General features: G+C 37.3%; 1 protein-coding gene across 8 annotated transcripts in view; it reads right to left on the bottom strand.

The window, feature by feature from the left end:
* Window positions 1-24,447, bottom strand: part of LOC132306187 (helicase protein MOM1-like) — a 99,890-nt gene that overhangs the window by 4,678 nt on the left and 70,765 nt on the right. For 5 of the 8 annotated variants that reach the window (XM_059803483.1, XM_059803477.1, XM_059803485.1 and 2 more), the window contains 5 exons: window positions 23,749-23,853; window positions 16,834-17,557; window positions 9,585-10,123; window positions 7,373-8,089; window positions 7,056-7,281 (listed from right to left, as the gene is read on the bottom strand). In XM_059803483.1, the coding sequence (XP_059659466.1) occupies window positions 7,056-7,281; window positions 7,373-8,089; window positions 9,585-10,123; window positions 16,834-17,557; window positions 23,749-23,853 (2,311 nt within the window). The remainder of the gene's footprint in view (window positions 1-7,055; window positions 7,282-7,372; window positions 8,090-9,584; window positions 10,124-16,833; window positions 17,558-23,748; window positions 23,854-24,447) is intronic. The other 3 variants (XM_059803481.1, XM_059803480.1, XM_059803478.1) reach the window with 3 other exon arrangements.

Genomic DNA, 24,447 nt, shown 5'->3' with positions numbered 1-24,447 from the left:
GTGCGGACTTTAATGTTGTCCGTTTTCTTACTGGTTTATCATCAGCATATGAGCCTTTTCATGCACAGATTATGAGCAGTCCAACACTTCCATCTCTTGCTAAGGTGTTTTCTCGACTTCAGCATGCTACAATAGCAAGTGATACCTCAAATTTGAATACTGGACAGAGTGGTGAGCGTTCAGCATTGGTAGTTTCAAAGGGTGAACATAATACTTACCGTGGAGGTCGTGGGGGACGCTTCGCCCGTGGTGGTCGTGATTCACGTGGAGGACGTGGCCGTGGCAGGGAATTAAGAAAGTGTGCTCATTGTGGTCTTTCTAATCATACTGTGAACTTTTGTTGGGACCTTCATGGGAAACCATCTAGTTATGCAAATCAAGTTTCCTCTTCTCCGAATGATGTCGCTTCTGGATCACACAATGTAGCTGAATCAGATACAGTTCATGTTCCACGGGATGAGTATACTCAGTTTTTGTCTTATAAGCAAGCATCTAATTCATCTTCCACGGCTACCTTTGCCCAGTCAGGTACTGCACACACATGTCTATTGTCTTCCACTCGCAGTCCTTGGATCATAGACACTGGAGCATCTGATCATATGACCGGATGTTCTTCTCTTCTATCTGATTTTCATTCTGTACCTAATTCTCAAAGTGTTATTCTTGCTAATGGTTCATCCATTCAGGTTTCAGGTTTGGGGACAACTCAACTTAGCGATTCATTGTCTCTCTCGTCTGTTTTACATGTTCCGCAGTTTCCTTTTAACTTAATGTCTATCAGTAAGCTTACTAAATCTCTCCAGTGCTCTGTTATATTTGATCCTACTTCTTGTGTGTTTCAGGATCTCAAGACGAAGAAGACGATTGGTACGGGACATGAAGCCGGTGGCTTATATTATTTTGATTTCTAACCTTCTCCTGTGGCTCTTCAGTCTTCTCTGTCTCCATTCCAGTGGCACTGTCGCCTTGGTCACCCGTCACTTCAAGTTTTGAAGCGTCAAGTTCCTAGTCTTAGTTATTTGAAATTCTTGTCATGTAAAGTTTGTCAACTTAGTAAGCACCATCACGTGTCTTTCAAGTCTAGGGTTAATAATCGTGTTTCTAGTCCTTTTCATTTGGTTCATTCAGATGTATGGGGTCCAATAAAACATTCTTCAATCAATAAATTTCATTATTTTGTGACATTTGTGGATGACTATTCTCGCCTGACTTGGTTGTTTCTAATGAAAGATCGTTCTGAGTTATTTTTAATTTTTCAAAAATTTCGCAAAGAAATCAAAACTCAATTTGGATGTCCAATTCGTATTCTACGTTCTGATAATGCTAAGAAATATTCTTCAACTCCCTTTGATACATATCTTAGTGATAAAGGAATTATTCATCAAAATTCATGTGTTTATACTCCACAACAAAATGGAGTTGCAGAACGTAAGAATCGACATCTCTTAGAAGTAACTTGTGCTCTTTTGTTTCATATGCGTATGCCTAAACGGTTTTGGGGTGATGCTGTTCTTACAGCTTGTCATCTTATTAACCGTATGCCGTCATCTGTATTAAATGGCAAATCTCCACATTCTATTTTATTTCCTGATTCTCCCTTGTTTTCTCTTCCTCCTAGGGTTTTTGGATGTGTATGTTATGTCCACAATCTTGGTCCTGGTTTTGATAAACTAGACCCACGTGCCACAAAGTGTGTATTTCTTGGCTACTCTCGCTCTCATAAAGGTTATCACTGCTATAGTCCTGTTTCTCAACGGTACTTTATTAGCGCGGATGTCACATTTTCTGAGTCCATCCCATATTTTTCAGATACTGATTCACTTCTTGATATCAATCTTGAGTCGCCTCCTTCTGCAGTTCCTCTTCGCTCACCTTCTCTTCAATCTCAATCTCTGGTTCCTTCATCTGCCCCGTTACAGGTGTACAAACGAAGACCAAAGCCATCTGCTGTCGTGCCTCCTCCATCATCTTCAGAGTCTTTGGATCCGACAAATTCCACTATGTCTGATTCCTTGCCGATTGCACTTCGTAAAGCTCCTTGCTCGTGTGCTACTAAACATCCCATTGCTCATTATGTTTCTTATAATTCCTTATCACCATCATTCTCATGTTTTTCCTCTCAGTTGTCTACTACATTTTTTCCTAAGACTGTGCAGGATGCTTTGTCTGATTCGGGTTGGAGGAAAGCAATGCAAGATGAAATGGATGCTTTGCATACGAATGGCACGTGGACTCTTGTTCCATTACCTCCAGGTGTCAAACCTGTTGGTTATCGCTGGGTATATACTGTGAAGTATCTTTCGGATGAGTCCGTTGAGCGTTTAAAAGCACGTCTTGTTGCCAAAGGTTATACCTAGACTTATGGTATTGATTATGATGAGACGTTTGCACCTATTGCTAAGATTTCCTCTATTCGTGTTTTGATTTCTCTTGCTGCTAATAAGCATTGGCCTCTGTTTCAGTTAGACGTTAAAAATGCCTTTTTGCATGGTGACTTAGCAGAAGAGGTTTATATGGAGCAACCACCTGGGTTTGTTGCTCAGGGGGAGTATCTTCACACTGTTTGTCGCCTTAAAAAGGCTCTATATGGCTTGAAACAATCTCCACGGGCTTGGTTAGGAAAATTCTCTGAGGCGGCATTAAAGTTTGGTCTTTAGAGGTGTCAGACTGACCATTCGGTATTTCACCAGCGCACTAAAGCTGGTTTCATAATTCTTGTGGTGTATGTTGATGATATTGTGATCACAGGTGATGATTCTGAAGGCATTGCTAAGTTGAAGTTATTTCTGCAATATCGATTCCACACTAAAGACTTGGGTAAACTTAGGTATTTCTTGGGTATTGAATTAACTCGATCCAAGACAGGTATAAGTTTATCCCAACGAAAGTATGTGTTGGACTTATTAGAAGAAACAGGTATGTTAGGTGGTCGTCCGGTTGATACTCCTATGGATTCAAATACAAAACTTGTAGCTGATGTGGGTGATCTATTTAGTGACCCGGGTAGATTTCGTCACCTTGTTGGGAAATTAATTTATCTCACTATCACTCGACCTGATATTTCATATGCTGTTAGTGTTGTAAGTCAATTCATGGGAGCCCCTAGAATGCCACACTGGATTGCTGTTCTTCGGATTCTTCGATATCTCAAGCAAGCTTCAGGTTTTGGGTTACCATATAAACCAAATGGTCATCTCAGGGTGGAAGGTTTTACAGATGCCGACTAGGCTGGTTCTCCTTCAGATAAGAGATCTACTGCCGGCTACTGCACATTTGTAGGAGGAAATCTAGATACATGGCGAAGTAAAAAGCAAACGGTGGTAGCTCGATCTAGTGCTGAAGCTGAGTATAGGGCAATGGCCCATACCACTAGTGAGTTGACATGGATACAACATTTTCTAAAAGAACTTGGGTTGACAATTGAAGCTCCTACTCCATTGTTCTGTGATAATCAAGCAACAGTTCACATTGCATCAAATCCTGTGTCTCATGAGAGGACCAAACATATTGAAGTTGATTGTCACTTTATTCGAGAAAAAATATTACGTGGGAGCATCTCTACTCCATTCGTGAAGTCTGAAGATCAATTAGCTGATATGTTTACCAAAGCATTGGGTCATAATCAATTAAGAACTATCTGTTCCAAGCTGGGATTATTTGATATATATTCTCCAGCTTGAGGGGGAGTGTTAAAAGTTATATATATAATAGTGGGTCGTTATGTAATTATGTTTAGTTGATAGGCTGTTTGTGTTATTATGTAAACCTTGTAAATGTATAAGCCTACATAGGCTTATTAGGTTTTGTAAGTGTTTGATATACAAAGTGAATACGATTTTGCTCTCTCTCTGTTTCTCTCTTGATCAAGAACAATGCACAATGAATAATAGGATGTCAGGCAGCTCGCTACACTGGCATAAGGCATCGTCTTATTCTGTGTCTCTCACTGCAATGGAGAACGTTGTTTTATTAACAAGGGTAAAGTGCAAAAAAAAAAAACCCTCGCTATATACAAAATGTGCAATTACCCCTGTTGTTTATAAGAGCCCCCAAAATTTTCAATTTGTGCAAATAAAGACAAATCTTCAATTTAGTCAAAAATTAACAAAGAAATGACTAAAATACCCTAACGATATAAAACATATATAAAGAAACAGTATTTCCTTACACCAAACACTAAACTCTCTCTCTCTCTCTCTCTCTACAACATCTATCAAATATATATATATATACATGTGTGCGTGCGGGCGTGTGTGTGTGGTTCAATCCCAAACATCCAAAAAACACCACCATCACCATCACCATCATCACAGTGTACACCACCAAACATCCAAAACACCACCACCAACCACTACTGGAGCTTATCAGAACAATTTGACACGTTCCATAACCACAATACCCAGAGCTATTACGACCCAGAGCTATTACGACCCCCACCAAATACAGCTGATGTATATTCTTGTGGGTGCCATGCCTACGGTCATGTTTGCATAGGCCTTTCCTATAGTTGTTCTGAATGTCCATTTAAACTCAATGTTAATTGCGCTTCGCTCACGCCTACCGAAAACCACCAAAGTCAGGATTACTGCCACCAAATTCAACTTTCTGGCCAAACTCATCCCTTGATTCTATGCCACACCAATAAGAATACGGACCTGAGGTGCTCTGCTTGTTGGTTTCATTTTGAGGACTACATGGTCTATCATTGCCTCTAACACAGACTTTGCTGCACAAATCATGTGCAGAATTGGCAGAGGAAATCAAACACCCCTTCCACCCACAACATCCTCTCATCCTCTTCTTTCCACCACCACATGAATATTTTTCTTGTATCACTTGCAAGGCATGTGGAGAAAGTACTCCGGACTTTTCGTATCAATGTTATGTATATGCAATTTCTCCGTGTCACATGTGCTTCACGAATGCCTACCATCAAATCCACAATCCATCAGCATCCTCTTGCTTTCATGAATTAGAGTGAGTGGGGGACGATCTTTTCATGTAACGCCACTTGTTTTCAAACCAAAAATGCGAAAAAAATTATTCAATTCACTCTCTCTCTCTCTCTCTACATCTATCAATATATATATATATATATGGTTCATCCCAAACACCACCACCATCACCATCATCACAGTGTACACCACCAAACAACCAAACACCACTACCAACCACTGTACTGGAGCTTATTAGAATAATTTGAGACCTTCCATAACCACCATACCTAGAGCTATTACGACCCCACCAAATACATCACCACAAAACATTAACCCAACTCTTCGCCACATCCCACACGACTGTTGTAGAGAGAGAAGAGAGAATGGAGAGAGACGGAGATAAGGTTTAGAGAGAGAATCTGGAGAGAGGATAAAGAGAATTATATTTTTTTTCCTTGCTTACATCTGAGGGCATTTTAGGGTTTTTGTAAAAAATTGTCAAAACCCCAGCTATGAGAAACTGTCGATTCAATTTTAAGTATACTTACAAAAAAGTCCTCTTTGTTTGTCATATCTGACCTTCACCTCAAATTTTACTCGATTTCTTAAAAAAAAACATAACATTATGCTATGCTAGTGGGAGTCTATTATGTTCAGTCATTTTTTTTGAACTTTTGTTACAATCAAATATGTATATAGATATTTTTTTTAAACATACAGAGACATTTATCTATACAAAGATATAGATGCTCTAGAAGTGCTCCCGCTTTGATAAAATTTTGTATTTAGCTTCTCTCACGCTCTCGCTCTCACTCTCGCTCCTGCACTCACACCTGCTCCTGTTCATTGAAATTTAACTTCTTCAACTATAATATCATTATAATTGTTAGGAAAACCATATAATTTATTCAAAAAAAAAGTATTGAGATATAATACAAATAGGTCATTTACTAGTTTAGTCCAAAATTTATCCATGCAATATAACTCACAACTCTCTATTCATTGGATTCAGGTTAACTCCGCCTCTGTGTTCCTTTTGGCCATTGTGTAGTTGTTTTGAGATGCACTCTCCGTTTGGACTCTCTACTAACGACACTTATTAAAAAATATGAACATGAATCCAATGAATATTCGACGACTAAATGCTAGGGTGATCCCCTTGAGCGTTGTGTTGCATTGGCTTCCAGATGCTTTGAAAAATTGATGAGGGGCGCCACATCGACACCAGAACGCCCGTGCTTTTCTAGATGAGTGCGGGTAAAGAAGTTAGCCCAGAATAGTGGTCTTGGAATATAGGAACATTGACAAGGAAAGGAATGGAGTTGGTAGACACTATGATTAGGAGGAGGGTGAAGATATCAAGCGGGTAGATGCACAATCTAGTGAAATTGAAGGATGTAAACTCTACTACACCAGAAAGGATAGACATAGAAATGGAGTACGTAAAATCATTGAAAAGAATGTAAAAGAAAATGTTGTAACTGTTATTAGAAATGAGAATAGGATATCTTAGCTCCTATGCACCCCAAGTAGGACTAGCCGAACACATTAAAATACATTTTTGGGAACATATGGATCAATTAACATGGTCATGCAGGAAAAAGATGTGCAAATTGAAACATTAACACACAATTTTATGAATTTGGTGAATTGTCACATGTATCATGTTGTGACCATATTCCCTATCCATGTCCATGCTTCACCGAATCACCAGTCATGCTTAATTTTTCATACTTCTAATTTTACCACCAACCTAATAGGCTAGAGGGTTTTATTGGACTTATTGACTTTAATGTCGAGAGCTCAAATCCATCTGCTGTCTAGCACAAATATATTTACATTTATATTCACACACAGACGATATTGCCTGCTGTAGTGGTAAAATGCTCAGGCTATCAAGCATAAAAAAATGCGCGATCAAATGTTGAGAACCCACTTTGTGCAAATAATGCCGAAGGTAGCACTCTTGATTATCAGACACTACAATGGGTATAAACATACAAACATCTATATATATATTTTCACAAACGCATGCACAGATATAAACTTATAAATTCAGTAGTGACATTCCAACATGGAAAAACAGAAGTTTAAGAAGGTATCTTTAAGAAATTGTACCTTGCTGCATTCCCAGGGTACCAGAAGGCCTGAGATCTAGGCACTTGGACCTGAAAGCCTCGGCCAATATCTTATGCATGAAAACTTTGTTGCGATTTGAATCAAGTTCCTTCCTTTTCAAAAGATATGCAGCCTCGGCATCTTGAAGTTTAGTATCATATTTCATGTGGATTTGAGCAACAATTGCCTCTATCTCCTTTTCACAGTCAGATCTCAGCCGCGACTTCTGCTCAAAGAGAGGTAATACTCAGAGGAAACAGACAAAAACTGATACAACTCACTAGAAGTGATCAAGACAAATGCACGTTGACACTCACCGTATCTTCATGGACCTTCATAGTGTTCTCCATTTCTTTTTGTAACCATTCAAATTCATTTTGAAGTGGATCTACATATAAAGGTAATGTAGAAATCCGGGAAGGCACTTGTGGTGCAATATGAATTGGCAGATTTGCCCAAAAGGCACCAGCAGAAGTATCAATTGGGAGATGTGGTCCCAAACTTGAGCCAGATTGCTGAAAAGCTGGACTTGGAAGCTCCGTTGTATGCTCAACCATTTGGAGTGGAGTTCCAGTACTTTGGAATGAGTTACATCCTTCACTGATTGGTTGATAATCAACTCTACTAGTTGAACTTAAATCAGGCTGAACAAAGCGAGGAGGTAAATTTGTAGCATCCACCGGAGGATGCAATGCTAGATTGGTACCAGTGTAAAGAACAGCTTGATTTGAAAGCTCAACCAGTTGTGGAGCCTCAGCAGTGTGCCCTTCAGTATGAGGCTGATGTTCAACACCATGAAACGGAGGTAAATCAGTGTGACCAAGTGATAAATTGCTAGATGGTGATGACAGCTGTTGCTCAACAGGCTCAATTATTGGTGCTTCATGATTAATTTGAACAGTCGGTCCAATATCAACTGAATGCAAAGATGAAACCTCAGCTTGATGCAAAACATTCTTATTTCCACTACCAGGTCCATCTCCATCTTGCATTTCAGCAAATGTTGGTAATTGAGAACCTTTGTCCTGGATTGCCTGGCCAAATGAGATATCAACAATAAAAATTAAGGCATCCCCTTTGGCATTTTATATATAGACTTTCTCAAAGAAAATGTATTGATTGATATTTAAATAACCATCTCATAAATTACATGGACTCTCCTAAATGCGTTAACATATGGGATATATCTTGTTGAACATGGACCTAAGATATCAAATATTCATATTTACTATATATTTATCATTACATTCTTCTACTATGTTCCTTTTGCTACATTACCACTACAAGACGAGTGAAGTGTCCATATTGAATGTTCTATGTAACCTAAAATTATAGTGTCGCCTAGGGCGTCTTTGTATTTCTTAGGGTTCGCTCCCCTTTTGAGCGTCTTTCAATGAAATCTTACTTATCAAAAATAAATAAATGTTACCTAAAATTAAAATATAGCATAGGAAAAAAAAGAAGAGTATTCATAATATATTCATTCATGTCCTTGTGTCCTTTGGTTTGTGTTGAAAGATGTTATGGTTGGAGTATCATTATAAGAGTGATTTAAGCCTTAAATAACTCCTTGACATAATATTGATATTAGTGCATCATGGGAGTGATTTTAGGAATCTTTTCTATATCATATTTATCACATGTTTGTATTATTTCACCTACAAATAGAGGTGATCATTATATACAAACATTAAGAGAATATTGTAAAACAATAAAATATAAGTGAACAGAGAAATTAAACAAGAAAAATACAAAGATATTACGTGGTTCAGCCAATAGGGCCTACATCCACGGCACAACGAGCCCAAAGAGCTACATCACTTTTATAATATTCTCTCTTAATCTTGGTATACAATGATCACCTATATTTATAGGTGAAGGAATACCAACATGTGATATATATGATATAGGAAAGATTCCTAAAATCACTCCATGACTCACTCATATCAATATTTTGTCAAGGGGTGATTAAAGGGATTAAATCACTCCTACAATGATATTCTCCAAACATGACATCTTCCAACAGTTTGATAAACTTGATCATTATATCACATTTGACACATGCACCTAGTCCATGTAATATAGATAATTTCATTGCAATATGAGGAAAACTAGAGAAACCAAATCCATAAAACAGTTTATTTTACTTTATTTCCTAGTTTGTACTAACACACCCCCCTCCAAGGAATTGTTTGCACCTAGCAGGAATCGATACTGAGACCTGATACTTCTTGAGGCACCAGGGCCCAAGTCTTTTCCAGCTAGGCCAACCCCTTGGGGTTAATTCATAAAACAATTGATCCACAGCTTACCACTCTTTTGGGCTGGTAATTATCCCCATTAACCATACTTCTTTATCACAAAAGAGTACAGCCAGATAATCAACCCAGAAAAGGTTCCAGGAGAAAGCATATGGTTATCTTCATAGACATTTAAATAAAAACACTAGAAAGATAATAAAATAGAACATGTTTGTCACAATAAATTGTTATAAATAAAAATAAATAATAAGGAACAAAAGTTATATACCAGAGCATGTGGTAACTGGACACCTTGAAACGGAGTAACAACTGGCCGCACTGGGGCTGATTTTACCAAAGATAGTTCAACAGAAACTGAGTCAGAAGTGATGATACCACCTGCATTATTCTGGGTCCCTGTAGCATTTTGTATGACATCTGATTTACCTGTTCTATTATTCTCTATATTTGATTCTAAAGGCAGCTCCACAGAAAGTGAGTCACCATTGATGAAGCTACCAGCTGTGCCATTCTGGTTTCTGATAGCATTTGTAATAATGTCAGATTCCTCTCTTCTATCATTCTCTATGCTAGGTTCTACAGCAGAAGTTGTCATTTCTGTGGAGTCAGCAGCCCCCGTTACTTCATTATGAGCAATTGCAGGCATTTTTGATGAAAGCACTTGATCTTGGATGCTTGATACAGGGATCTGTCCTCCAGAAGAAGACACCTTCGGAAAGACAATGTTCTCATGACCATCACTGGAACTGGCTCCTAAATTAGGCTGCTCAAATCCAGAAATTGATGCTCTCTCAGAGGAAGTACCTGCTGCATCATTTTTGCAATTTGGAATCACTTAAAGAGTCAATTTTCAATGGGGACATGACATGATACCCTATTTCGCCCCCACCCCACTTGCTTGCATACCATGCAAGAACCCCTCAGGATTTTATTCTCCTATAAGATGTCCACACATGGCAAACATTTCCAGGGAGTGTGCTTTTTTATATTCACTAGCATGTAGATCTATTAAAAAACCAAGTTGTTCTGGAACAGCTCAGCTTCCGCTCATTAAAGGCTCGGCATGCTTAACTCATTAAGAAGACGAGCCAAACTCAAACCTCAACTATGAGATCATATATAAATTGAGCCAAACTTCAATATTGGTAGGATCAACTCCTGTAGGTTTGTGAATGGAGTTCTAATTTTATATCATTTGTTGTTTTCTGTAATTTTGAAAGTTCTATACCTTTTTACTGAAAGTCACAAAATATGATAAAAATATAAAAAAAATTAAATACTATTAAGATGATAAATATATATATATATATATATATACACACACTAGATAAAAAGGACGTGCAATTGCATGTAATTAGAAATCTTAGTCTAGCATAAAAAATTTAAAAAAAGACAACTTTGACATGGTAAATTTGAAAATTGTCATATAAAAATTAAAATTTCATTGTCATCTTCATACAAAATAATTTATAGACTTTTACTGTTATCTTCATATAAAAATTAAAATTTTATTATCATCTTTACACCAAATAATATATATAGATATAGTTTAGTTATTATAATGGTTTAGGTTTCTTGAAGGTTGCAAGAAATGATTCACTCCCACTATTTTTCTCATGGTTAAATCTCTCACTTGTTAATTATTGTAGTCATGTGAGACAAGTACTATTACTAATTATTCAATTTAAAATTAGAAAAGAATTAATCCCAACTGTTGCAACTTGTTACAAGTATGTCCAAGAAACTTTTAATCTAATTTCAAAAGGTAAAAGGTTAAAAATGTGTTAAAATATAAAATTCTTTTGGCAAATAATGAACAAAATATTTCTCATGGTTAAATCTCTCACTTGTTAATTATTGTAGTCATGTGAGACAAGTACTATTACTAATTATTCAATTTAAAATTAGAAAAGAATTAATCCCAACTGTTGCAACTTGTTACAAGTATGTCCAAGAAACTTTTAATCTAATTTCAAAAGGTAAAAGGTTAAAAATGTGTTAAAATATAAAATTCTTTTGGCAAATAATGAACAAAATATTAGTAAAAGTGTATAAAAATTAAATACCAGATGTATCAGTTAGCAAAATACCAATGCAAATGAAAAATCTATTAAAAAAAAAAAAGTAAATTTGAAAATGGAAAAATATAAAAAGTAAAAAGTAAATGTGAATCACTAATGGTATGGAAAAAAAAATAACAAGAGGCAAATGAAATCAAGATCTATCAATTGAAATACACATTTAAAGTGAACGAAAATTGGAAATCTACTGAACCAAGAAAATAAAAAAGAATGGAGAATATGTAACAATGTCACAACAAAAGGTAAAACCAAGTCATGTCTATTTTAGAGAAACCTAATTCTTGTTAAGACATTTTATAACTTTTTATTACTGTTTTGTTCTTGATGCATTTTAGGTCGAGATTTACATAGGCTGGCCGTTGGAAGGTTGAAACTATATAACAATAAACCGGATATGTATATTGAGAAACACATGTTTCTTCTCACTTAAAATGTTTGTAATTAGTAATTACTATATCATCACAATTTAAAAATATCTTTAATTTAAAATTTAATGATATCTCATAATATTTTTGTAACGAATTTATCAGAGTGTCAATTCCCCCCCCCCCCCCCCCCAAAGAGAAAAAAAAAAAATCAATTAGTAGTAAAATCAATATACAGTTTTCTTTTATATAAAATATCTAAATTGAAACTCTTAAGCAAATAGTTAACAATTAAAATAATATTTAAAAAAAAATTTGAAAAGAAATAAAAAAATATTAAATCCTTCTAGTTTCCTAACTATGACTGTTTTCTAATCGGAGTGAACTTCGTAAGAATTAAACTTGTATATAAAAAAAAAAAGAATCATCCTTGTACAACCATAAAGAGATCAGTTTCCTTGTCTATTTCTTTATTGGTACGGTACTAAGGACTGAACTCATCTTTTGAAAGGCCTCAAAAAAAGCCAAATCTAACACAAGTAAAGGAAATTGAAAAGAAAAATAAAAAGTGTAATTTAGAAAATCAATACTTATGAAATATTACATCCTTAAATTCGGTCGGCACTTGTCAGAGGTTACAAGTTATTGAAACTCTATTTTTCAGTTGACGGAATTGACTCCCCCTAGATACTCCTGGGAAATTGCTCTCTATTAAAAATAAAAATAAAAGAAGAAGAAGAAATTGCTCTCTCCATTCACATTGAACTCTATCCCATCTTGTCTGGTCATTCATTATCGAAGTAAGAAAAATATTTAATACAGATGGAAAGGGGCAAAAGGAATGTAGAAGAAGCTCTTTGCAATGTTGTGCGTGGGAAAGCCCAGGCTATTGAAATATTTTTCTAATACGGAGAGTAAGTAGAAGGAGGCAAAAACCTTGAAACCAAGGAGTTTTAAAAACATCTATTGAATGACTCTCGGTATTTATAGATGCATGTAATGAAAAGGTGTCTTAGTAAAGAGGTGTGAATTTATAAGGTGTAATCATATAATTTTAATCGTATATATGCTTCGACTTGCAAACACCTCTCTGACACAACTCTTCATAAATTTATTTAAAATACAAATACAAATAATAACAATAATAATTGAATAGGTGTTTCATTTGGACGCAACTCTTGAAAAAGAGAAGAAAATTTCATTTCAACGCAACTCTTGAAAAAGAATAGAAAAGTGATAATATATAATAATAATGTCTCAAAAGATTCAACAAATTAAAAAAAGAAAAAGTGAAGAGAGACCTTTAAAAATTCTTACAATAAATTGAATATCGATACAACAATAATTAGACACTTAACAAACTTTGTGGTATGTCTTTAACAAAAATTGCAGTAACTTATGTCTTGAGTCTTTTTTTTATTTTTTTTTTACTTTTTTTTTTCTTTCAAAAAGGTGTTAGTAGTTAAATAGACACCTTTTCAAGAATTTAAAGAGGTGTTAATATTTGATTCTAACTCTAATTCTTAATTAAAATATGGATATTATCGCAGAAAACAATACACAAAAAATCAAATGACTCCTATATATAATAACTTTAACTAACAATCGCTATGTCATGTCCGTGAAAGTCTTAATCTGCTTCATCATTATTGAACACCCGCACAATACTGTTGGCAGTGTTGTCAACTTATCGCGAAGCAACGAAACAATGACTTGGACGAAAATATATATACATAAAAAGATAGAGATAGTTTCATGTAATAATTACAGTATATTGAATAAAAGTTATATACAGAGATAGTTTCTGTTTTTGAACATCTCATAGCAGCAAAAGATTAAGCTTGAAGACAGTCAAATTGAACTATGTGAGGACAGTATCCAGAGGGAGGCTGATGCTAGACAAGGGTATGAAATTACTTTATCAAATGAAGAAATCCTATTGTCTCAAAAATCTAGACCGAAGTGGACTAAAGAGCAGGATAGATGTTCCAAATTTTTTTATCAGAAAATTAAGGCTTGAAGGGTTCATAATAATATTACAGGGCTGGAAGACAATGCTGGCAACATGATTCATGATGCAAATGGGATTAATGATTTGTTGCTTCACTATTACATTGATTTGTTTTCTTCCAAGGGTCAAACCAGCACTCCCTCGGCATTTTATTTAAGGAAGACTCAACTGTAAGATGCTGCAGCCCTTGAAGTTCCAGTTACTAGGGAGGAAGTTAAAGGGGTTCTTTTCAGTTTGGGGATGGATAAAGCCCCTGTTCCAGATGGTTTCACAGTTAGATTTTTCAGAGATTATTGGGATATCATAGGAGTTGAGGTTACAGATGCAGTGCTGCAGTTCTTCAACCATCCTATCCTAGGTAAAGGGTTGAATAGTACCTTCATTTCGTTCCCAAGGTTAAGGAGGCTACCAAGGTAGGGAAATTCAGACCTATTTCCCTATGTAATGTGTTATACAAGATTATCACCAAAATCTTGGCTGACAGGCTAGGATTAGTTTTGGACAAAATTGTGGGCAAGGAGCAGAATGCTTTTGTTGGGGGTAGGAAAATTCAAGATAATTTGATCTTAGCTAGTGAGTTATTGAGGGGTTTTGGTGCCAAGCATACTAAACCTACATTAGCCTGGAAGGTGGACCTCAGAAAGGCATATGATTCAGTTAGTTGGGATTTTCTGTTAAGCCTTTTACAGATGCTTGGTTTTGGTAATAGGTGGACTGGTTGGATTCAGGCCTGTATTTCATCTGTTTGGTTCTCTATTCTTGTCAATGGAAGCCCTTGTGGTTTCTTTCAACCAACTAGAGGAATTAGACAAGGATGCCCCCTGCCCCCTTTGCTGTTTACCCTAATTACAGAATATATCTCCTCAATGTTTGAGTATGAGTGCAGAAGAGGGAATTTGGTTGTATCCAATGCAGCTAGGAGAGCAAATCTTATGGTTTCTCACCAATTTTTTGCTGATGATTTGCTTCTGGTGGTAAGGCCTAACATGGCTTCTGTGTTCACTCTTAGAAGAATCATGCAGAATTTTGAGGATTCTTCTGGTTTGTCTGTGACTAAGGATAAGTCAGAAGTTTTTCTTCTTCTTTCCTAAGGAAAGCTAATATTTTGAGAATTCTTGGTTGCAAGCAGGGCACTCTTCCTTTTACTTACTTAGGGTTACCTATATCTGATAAAGGATTGAAGAGACTTGACTGTAAGCCTCTGTTAGATAAACTGATGGCAGCCACTTCTAGATGGGCTGGATTGAATCTCTCTATGGTAGGTAGGGTTGAGTTATTAAGGTCTGCTGTCACCCCAATGGTGCATTACTGGGCTTCAGTTTTCACTTTACCAGCAGCTGTCATTAATGTAATTGAGAGAAGGATGAAGAATTTTGCTTGGGGGCATGAGGATAGCACTGTGAAGCTGCATGGGTTATGTTGGAAGAAAATCACTGCTCCAAAATTAGAGGGAGGTATGGGATTAAGGAAACTTGTGGATATTGATAAGGCAGCCAAATGTGCCTTGGCTTGGGATCTTCTTTTATCTAAGGACAGGCTGTGGGTTGCTTGGTACAGGCAATGTTATATCAAGCATTCAAATTTCTGGTTGGTGGTGCCTAGAGAGGCTCATTCTGCCATTTGGAAAAGCATAATTTCAGTTAGGGATATACTGAAAAACAATTGCAAATTTTGTATAGGCAATGGACAGAAGCTGAAGTTGTTTTTGGATCCATGGTGTGATGGACATTTTCTGTCAGAAAATTTCAGTTTTAGGACTTTGAGAAGTATTTCTACTAACAAGCAGAGTGACTTAAGCACTTGTATTGTTCAGAATCAGTGGCATTTTATTGAAGTACCTTTGGAGGTTCAAAATTTCACATAACGGTTCAGAATTTATGGAGGGTGTGATCAGATTTTGTGGCAGCATAAGGGTTTTACTTTTAAAGCTGCCTGGGAGGCTTGCAGAACTTCTAAACCAGCTGTACCTTGGTATTTTCTGGTCTGGAATGGTGGTAGGCCTAGATGGTCAGTGTATTGTGCCTTAATCCTACAAAATGCAGTCCTCACTGGTGATAATTTGCAGAAGAGGGGAATTTCTCTAGCTTCTAGATGTTGTTTGTGTTATAAAAATGAGGAGTTGGTTGATCATGTGTTTGTGGAATGTAGTTTCTCTTGGCAGGTGTGGTGTGAATTGGATGGTATGTTTAGTTGGAGGGTTCAGAAGACAACTTGTGGGGATTTTGCTGCTGCTTTGGCACAGCTATTCAAAGTGCAGTCTGTGAGGAACAAGATATCAAAGATGGTTTTTTCAGCAACTATGTACTATCTGTGGAATGAGAGGAATGGCAGGCCTCACAGAGATACTTCGAGATCTCCCTCCATTCTTGTCAAGCGCATTGTGTGGGATGTTTTAGATGTTGCTGGACTGTGTCTTCAAGATGTGATTAGTTAATTTAGGGAATAGGGGTTTGGCTCTATTTTCCTGGTGTTGTTTCAGTGAGGTGGTTGCCTCACTTTTTGCTTTGTACGATTTTGTTTAATATTTATAAAAAAATTTCTTCATTTAGGAAAAAAAAAAAAAAAATTGTAACCTATATATACATATATATATTTAAAAAGTATAGTGCACTTACGACGTAGGCCTGAAAATAAAAAAAGGTTTTTGCAGAGAAGAAGATAACATGAAAGAGTTTTTTTCCTGAGATCATATGACTCTTAGGTATATATAAGCAGCAGATAACCCTTCACAATAGGCATCTCTTTTGAATATAAGAGTAGAGAGATATTTTAATTATTGATGCCTTTGAAAATTACGTTGCAAGAAGTTACCATTTTTTTCAAGGTATGGTAAATAATTAAAGTTGATTTTTTAATAAACAAATCCATAATATAGAGTGTAAAATTGATTTAAATTAAAATTTAAAAATTGTTTAAAACAAGAAATTATTTTAAAATGTATATAAAAAATAAAAATTGAATACCCTTTTATAGGGTATATATATATATATATATATATATATATATATATATGTTTTCATGACCTGAGTAAAATTTAGGATCCATGCAAAGCCAGCTTACCTAATAATTCAACCTGCGCCAAGGACTTAACTTCGTCTAACCAATGAGCTGCTTTCTGACTCTCTTCATTCATTTCGGCCAACTGATTTGACTTGAGATCTTTCAGGCGTATGTCCTTCTGGCTTTTGTGTTCTTCCAGCTTCTTTGCAAACTCATTATCCAATGTCTTAAGTTTACTGATTCTCACTGAATGATTTGTGTGTATAGAGCGAACAAGAGCATACTCCAACCTGTGCCGCTCCTCCAGCTGTACCCTCCTTTCCTCCCATTCTCTATTGAACTCTTGAAGTTCCTCGTCATGCTTTTGCAGGAGCTTTGCCATCCGTTTGTCACATTTTTTCTGTACTCGTTTCAAACTTCTTGAGATCTCTTTCTCTGCCACTTTATGTATTGGCGCCTGCTCCTGCTGTGGAAAGACCTGTTCATCAACAACCTCCTGGATTTGTGATCCATCTCCAACTTCCAATTTTACATCTTGAATAAAAGATGCCACCGATTGTGATACCTGTGCATTCAGCGGCTCCTTTGTGATATCTTCAGCTTCTGAATCCGAATCCTTAAGGTTCTCAGAATGATGTAAGAACATTTTCTTTAACAACCGCAACTTTGAGTAAACGTTTTTTGCCTCCTCTTCTTTGCAGCCAAAATTCAAATGATGCTGTGCTAGCGCAAGCGATTGCTTCCTATCAATTTTGTATTTTAGCAAGGAAGCTCCGATCCAACACTGAAACAAGCACAGTACACCAGTACAATAAATAATGAGAAAAGCAAGACATTTAAGAACATAAACATACGGAGTGTTATTAAAGGCTCAAGGCGCACCACTGCGCTAAAGGACCTTTGGAGCCTAGGCACGAGGCGCACAGCGAGGCGCGTGCCTGAGTGAATACACAACTGAAATTTTAAACTACCATAAAAGCATTCATATCTCGTAAGTCGTATCCATATTCTAAAAATTAATATTAAATATAAAAAAGTAAATCCATCAACTATATAAGCATTCAAGAACCATAAAATACAGCACAAATTTGTTTTCTTGAAAGGCAAAATAGAATTTGTTTTTTTGAAAGGAAAAACAGAACACAAAAAGAAATAAATCTACTAACAAAACAAAAATAACTGTTAACAAGGAAAGATAAAAAAAAACAGAGCTCAATCAAAAAGACGTAGAGACAAAAGAAGTAGATGAAGAGAGAGAGAGTGTGTGAAGAAAAAGGAGAAAAAACGGAGCCCAAGAAAAAGAAAAAGATAGAGAGAGAAGAGAACTAGACGAAGAGAAAGAAATAAGCAAAGATGAGAGGGGAGAGTAGAGGAGACGAGAGAGAAGAAGAAGAAAGGATTGACATGGCTTCATTGTTCATTTCTACAACTAGGGCTTCGTTGTTGGTCTCACAGTCTCACTATTTCTATGCTCGGTTGACACTTTGACTCGTGAGCTTTCTTATTTGTTTATTCTTTTGAACAAAAGTTCCTTCTCTCATAAGCTTAGGCTTTCTTATTAGTTTATTAAGGTGCCAAAAGTACCCTTTTTGGCTTAAGAAATAGAATAATCATTTTTTTAAAGGAAAATAAGTGAGGCGCGCCTGACAAATAGGACGAGGCGCAACCGAGGCGCGCGCCTAGTAAACATCACTGAGCCTGGGATGACAACAGGTGCTCTGCGCCGTGAGCCTAGGCGCGCCTTTAACAACACTGGGATCATGCAAGCAGACAAGAGTGGCCAGATGCTATGTAAATATTAAATATCCACACCCACCCACCAGCACCAAGATAACCGCCACCATCTTCAAAGGTGTTTAGTCTCTTCCCATAATTAATTGGACATATATGTTCTATCTGCTCCGTTCTAACAATTTAGATTGCAGTTATATTCAGAAAGAGAAGGGGAAAAACCATGGATGCCATGAAAATGATAGAGTGGCCAGAGAGAAGGGACAACAAAGAAATTTCTCATATACATGCATTTTGCAGTAGTTCCATAGTGCCAGAATAAGAGAAATGTCCTTATAAATTTTGCAATGAAGAGATTTCTTTTACAATTAAGATTTCAATTCTTTTTTTTTTTTTCTTTTTTTTTTTTTTTTTATCAGTAAGGATTGTATAAGAAGCGTTCAAAAGGGAAGCACATCCCTCAAAACCTACACATGGCCAAATAGGACCTCTAAACCTTCAAAGACTCCAAAAAATCTACAAGCTCCTCCAAGGTATTACAATTTCTCCCTAGAACCAAACAAAAAAAAAAAGTACTAATTGGAGAACTTCATCGTCCCAATAGGATTCTCCTTTCTTTCGAAGGATCTCCTATTTCTTTCAAGACATAAGCACCACCAGACACTAAAAAGTGTAACCCTCCAAAAATCACGAACTTGGGCCCCCACTGTACAACCTCTCCAAGCTTCAACCAAATCTCTAGAAGATATGGGCATAACCAACTAAACCCCAAACAAACCCAACATCAAAATCCAGCAATCTCGAGCCATAGGACAACGCAAAACCGTTTCCCCGTCATTCTTGCACATGTAACACCAATTGACCACAATCTGATTTCTCCTCATAAGGTTATCCTGAGTCAAAATCTTCCCCAAGACGGAGGTTCACACAAAGAAAGCCACTTTGAGAAGGACCTTCAAACGCCAAATAGCCTTCCACAGAAGGGTGAACCCGAAACATCTGAAAGACACCTATAAAAAGACCGAACGTCAAAGTGACCCTGAGGAGAAGGAACCCAAACACAAAAGTCAAAAACCTCCCCTACAATGTCCTGGCTATAAAGCAACTCTAAAAAACCAATGACATCCTCAACCTTCCAAACTTGAAAATGCCTCAAAAAAACAAACATCCTAAACCGTACACCCACTATCAAGTCGATAGTGGTTGACCACCAAGGCATGTCTATCTGTAGGAATTCGAAAAAGTCTAGGGAAGATGAGAGCGAGAGGGCGATCACCACACCAAGTGTCCTCCCAATAGCGAATACACCCAGCATCCTCACTCAAAATCTGACGTGTTTGGAAAATTCATTCCACCCCTTACGGATGAATTTCCAAACCCCAACTCCACTTGGAGCTCTCACCTCAAAGGAGCACCAACCTCCACGCGCTTCCCCAAACCTGCACGCAATCACCCTCCTCCACAGTCTTTTCCTTTTAAGATTTCAATTCTTACAAGAGAACATTTGTGATACATTTTTTTCTATTTATTTATATTGCAAAGTATTTATGATCTGGATATACCATTAAACTGATCAGTTTATTCTTTTCTCGGTGCTTTGGATGGAGTTATTTCACAGTCTCAGAATGCGTTCAATGGTGGTTAGCAGATTCTAGATTCCATTCATACTGCTAGCGAGTGTGTAGATTCTAGGATGTGTAGTGGCGTTCCTTGAGTTCTCTGCAAGCTTATGATCATGTTATTTGGAGTTTCCTGTTATGTCTATGAAGCTCAAAATCGTGTCTTGGAATGTTCGAGGATTGAACGACCCGAACAAAAGGAAGGTGGAGGCCTTGTTGAGAAAATGGGAGGCGCATGTGGTGTGTTTACAAAAGTTCAAGTTGGATACATCCACAGATAGGGTGTTGAAAAGCTTATGGGGAGGCAGATTTGTGGATTAGGATGTGATTGATGCTAGCGAGTCTATTGAGAACAGGGCAGGAGTGGCATTCCGCGGGTCGTCTACAAATTGGATGTCGAGAAGGCCTACGATCATGTGTTGTGATTTTTTTATGCATATGTTGCAGAGGATGGGGTTTGGACACAGGTGGCGGACATGGATTTATCATTGTATTTCGACAGCACGCTTTTCTGTCTTAGCGAATGGCTCTCCAGAAGGCTTTTTCCCTAGTTCTCGTGGATTAGGCCAGGGGGATCCTCTTTCCCCCATTTTGTTCATCATTGTTATGGAGGCCTTTAGTAGATTGATGGGGAGGGTGGAAGAGCTTGGCTTTATCCAAGGATTCTCTATGGGTAGACTTCCCAATCAGCTCACAATCTCTCACTTGTTGTTTACGGATGACACTATCGTTTTTTTTTATTCTAGAGTTGATCAGTTGAGATACTTGAGATGTGTATTGGCTTAATTTCAAGTTGTTTCCGGATTGAAGATTAACATTGGGCAGAGTGAGTTAGTCCCAATTAGGGGGGTGGAGGAGATCCATGAGTTAGCAGGTATTCTGGGATGTGGGGTTGGCTCTTTCCCGATTTCTTACTTGGGACTCTCCTTGGGTGCCTCGCCGAGGAGGATTTTAGTTTGGGACCGGTTGTCAAGAGATTTGAAAGGAGGCTGGCGAGTTGGAAAAAACAATACTTGTCAAAAGGAGGGGGAGAATCACGGCAATGAAATGTACCCTTTCAAACCTCCCTACTTATTTTATGTCACTTTTTCCAATGCCCAAGACAATACTCCAAAGGCTTGATACAATTCAGAAAGAAAAAAAAAAATTGTGGGATGGCATGGGGGATGAGTTCAAATACCATTTAGTGAATTGGGAGAGTGTCTATATCCCTATTTTAAAGGGAGGTTTGGGGATCCGAAGGTTGGATATGTTCAATAAGGCCTTGTTGGGCAAGTGGCTATGGAGATTTGGAAGAGAGAGGACAAAACTACGGAGGCAGGTTGTTTCGTCAATTCGGGGAGGGAGATGGAGGGTGGCTTTCTAAGGAAGTGAGTGCTCCCGCGGGTATGGGATCTTGGAAACTAATTCGGAAGGGTTGGGATGAGTTTTCCAAATGCATCCGGTTCAAAGTTAGGAGTAGGAGGCACATTAGATTTTGGGAGGATCAATGGTGTGGGGACTTTGTGCTGGCTTGTAGATTTCCTCGTCTTTTTAGGATTGCTGTTAATAAGCATGTTGTAGTTGCTAATTGTTATTGGCTTCATAATGGAAGGGTGACTTGGGATGTACAGTTCCGCAAAGAGTTGCATGATTGGGAGCTTTTGGAGATTACAGATTTTCTTGCTCTGATTTACAACCAGGTGGTGGAGGGTGTTTAAGGTTAGATCTTTCTACCAAAGTCTTATGGAGACCCATGGCCTTTCCTTCCCTTGGAGAGCTATTTGGAAGACTAAAGCCCCCTTGAAGGTGGCTTTCTTTGCATGGTCAGCTACCCTTGGAAGTATCCTCACTCTCGACAACCTTAAAAGAAGATGTCAGGTTGTAGTGAACTGGTGTTGCATGTGTAAGAAGTCGGGGGAATCTGTGAACCACTTTCTAATTCATTGCCCTATGGTGAGGGACATTTGGGCTATGTTCTTGGCTACCTTTGGTGTGGCTTGGGTGTTCCCTGAGTCCACGGTTGATTTGCTTGAGGCTTGGAAAGGGTGTATAGGAAAGTCGAGTTAGAGATGTTTGGAGGGCCACTCCCTTGTCTTTGGAGTGGCTTGTCGCGCAAGAGAAATAGGAGATCCTTTGAGGGGGAGAGGTCTCCTATTTGGTCTCTCAAATACAATATTTTGTCATCTTTTGTCTTTTGGGTTAATGGGTGAAATTGTATACCCTTGGATAGTCTTTTAGATTTTGTTGATAGTTTAAAGATATAAGGTCGCTAGTAGCGGCTTTTTGTTCTCTTGGGACGTTTCCCCTTTTGAGTGCCTTTAATGAATTTTACTTATCAAAAAAAAAAACACTCCAACATAAAATTAGGCAACACAAAATTCTGTAACTGCTAAAACAATCAACATTTCTACTTAATTTATCGCCCATCCTATTTACTTCTAAATCCATTTCTATTGCAATGTAGGTCTGTTGAAAGAAAATTAAAAATTGAAGAGAGAAATTAAACATGAAGAACACAAGGAAAGGCGCACAAAACCCACAGGGCTACATCACCTTTATTATAGTCTCTCTTACTCTTTGTATACAATGATCACCTTTATTTATAGGTGAAAGAATATAAGTGATAAATATGGAAAATACATCGATGGAGGATTTCTAAAATCAATTCCATAAATCATTCCAATCAATATTCTATTATAGGCTAAAATACTCACCCCACCCCTTCCTTCCCTCTCCCTCTCCCTCTCCCTCTCCCTCTCAAGTTGGTACACGGCGATTTTAACTCAAGTGTCCAACTTGAAACTTCATATGAGGTCGCTGAGAGTCCGAGACGAGTTGCAAAGATCCGAGACGAGTTGATCCGGAGATCTGAGACGAGTTGATCCGAAGATCCGAGACGAGTTGATCCGAAGATCCGAGACAAGTGATCCGAAACGAGTTGATCCGTAGATCCGAGACGAGTAAAGTATAGAGTAGGGAATGATAAACCTGCTTTGATACCATGTTGAAAGAAAAATAAAAATTGAAGAGAGAAATTAAACATGAAGAACACAAGGAAAGACGCACAAAACCCACAGGGCTACATCACCTTTATTATAGTCTTTCTTAATCTTTGTATACAATGATCACCTCTATTTATAGGTGAAAGACTATAAGTGATAAATATGGAAAATACATCGATGAAGGATTTCTAAAATCAATTCCATAAATCACTCCAATCAATATTCTATTATAGGCTAAAATCACTCCTATAATATTCTCCAACAAGGTCTTTAATAATTAGTAGATTTGAGACCAGGAAAATGCAAGACGGAATATGAAGTAATATTTCTCTAATTGATTCTGATTCATGCATCATTACTAGTATTGTGTAGCACAAAGAAAAAGAAAAGAAAAAAGAAGGGATTTGTTACATTGCAAGCACCAGTACAAGTTCTACAATGAGTTTCAGAGGAAAAAAGAGATCCGGAGAGCCTTTCTAATTACTCAGACTTTGATATAAGCAAAACACAAAAACAACTACCTTGTTTCTTTTCCTAAAAGAAGCATACAAGCATCCATTTATCTAAACAAGTAAGATAATTACATTATTATCCAGTATGTGAGAGAGTGACAAAATAATTGATGGTGGAAAGATTCTAACCAGAGAGATTTGGAAAGCCTGTAATATGGTTGCTGGTTCCCTATTGACATGATGATTATCAATAACGTATTCAAGAAACCTTCTGACCATAACCTTGACATCCTCCTGCATTTACAGCCAATTGCACCCAATCAGATGGTAATATTGGCAATCTGCAAGTTCAGCATAGCATGACAGCAGTGACTCATGCTACAAGATCAACAGATGCATTCTCAAACACCAATAAATAATGCTGCAATTCCATCAAGACGAACTATTTGGAAACCCTTCAATTTATTTTTCTTTGTTTGTTCATTTTTTAAGAAAAATGTATAACTAATAATTTGTAAAAGAGTGTGCATGATCTGCAATAACTAACAAAGGCAATAAATTTCTAACATCAAGCAGTGGTAGTGTCCTGTTGTGCATAAAAATAAAGAAAGGGACCCTACTGAACTCATCAAAATCTAAGCCATGAAAAAGGTGGTAAATTAACCCCATCACCATTATGGAGAGTCCCAATTTTTTGAATACTTGGATTTCTCCCTTCATCTAACAACAAAACTGCATTAGGGATCAAAATTTAAATGACTTCCTCCAACTTAGACTAATCCATCAAATCCCAAGAGATCCATGACTATAAAGGTAGAGAAAACCAGCAGACTATAATCCATCTAAGGACAAAACTCGAAAGTAGGATCAAAGAAGAGTGCAAAATGG

Source organism: Cornus florida, unplaced genomic scaffold (genome assembly GCF_030987335.1).
Source record: "Cornus florida cultivar Cherokee Brave unplaced genomic scaffold, ASM3098733v1 CherokeeBrave_3.0.0_Hap2_Chr05, whole genome shotgun sequence".
Lineage (NCBI taxonomy): Eukaryota > Viridiplantae > Streptophyta > Magnoliopsida > Cornales > Cornaceae > Cornus > Cornus florida.
Note: the sequence above shows the minus strand (reverse complement) of the source record. Positions and strands in the feature narration are given on the sequence as shown.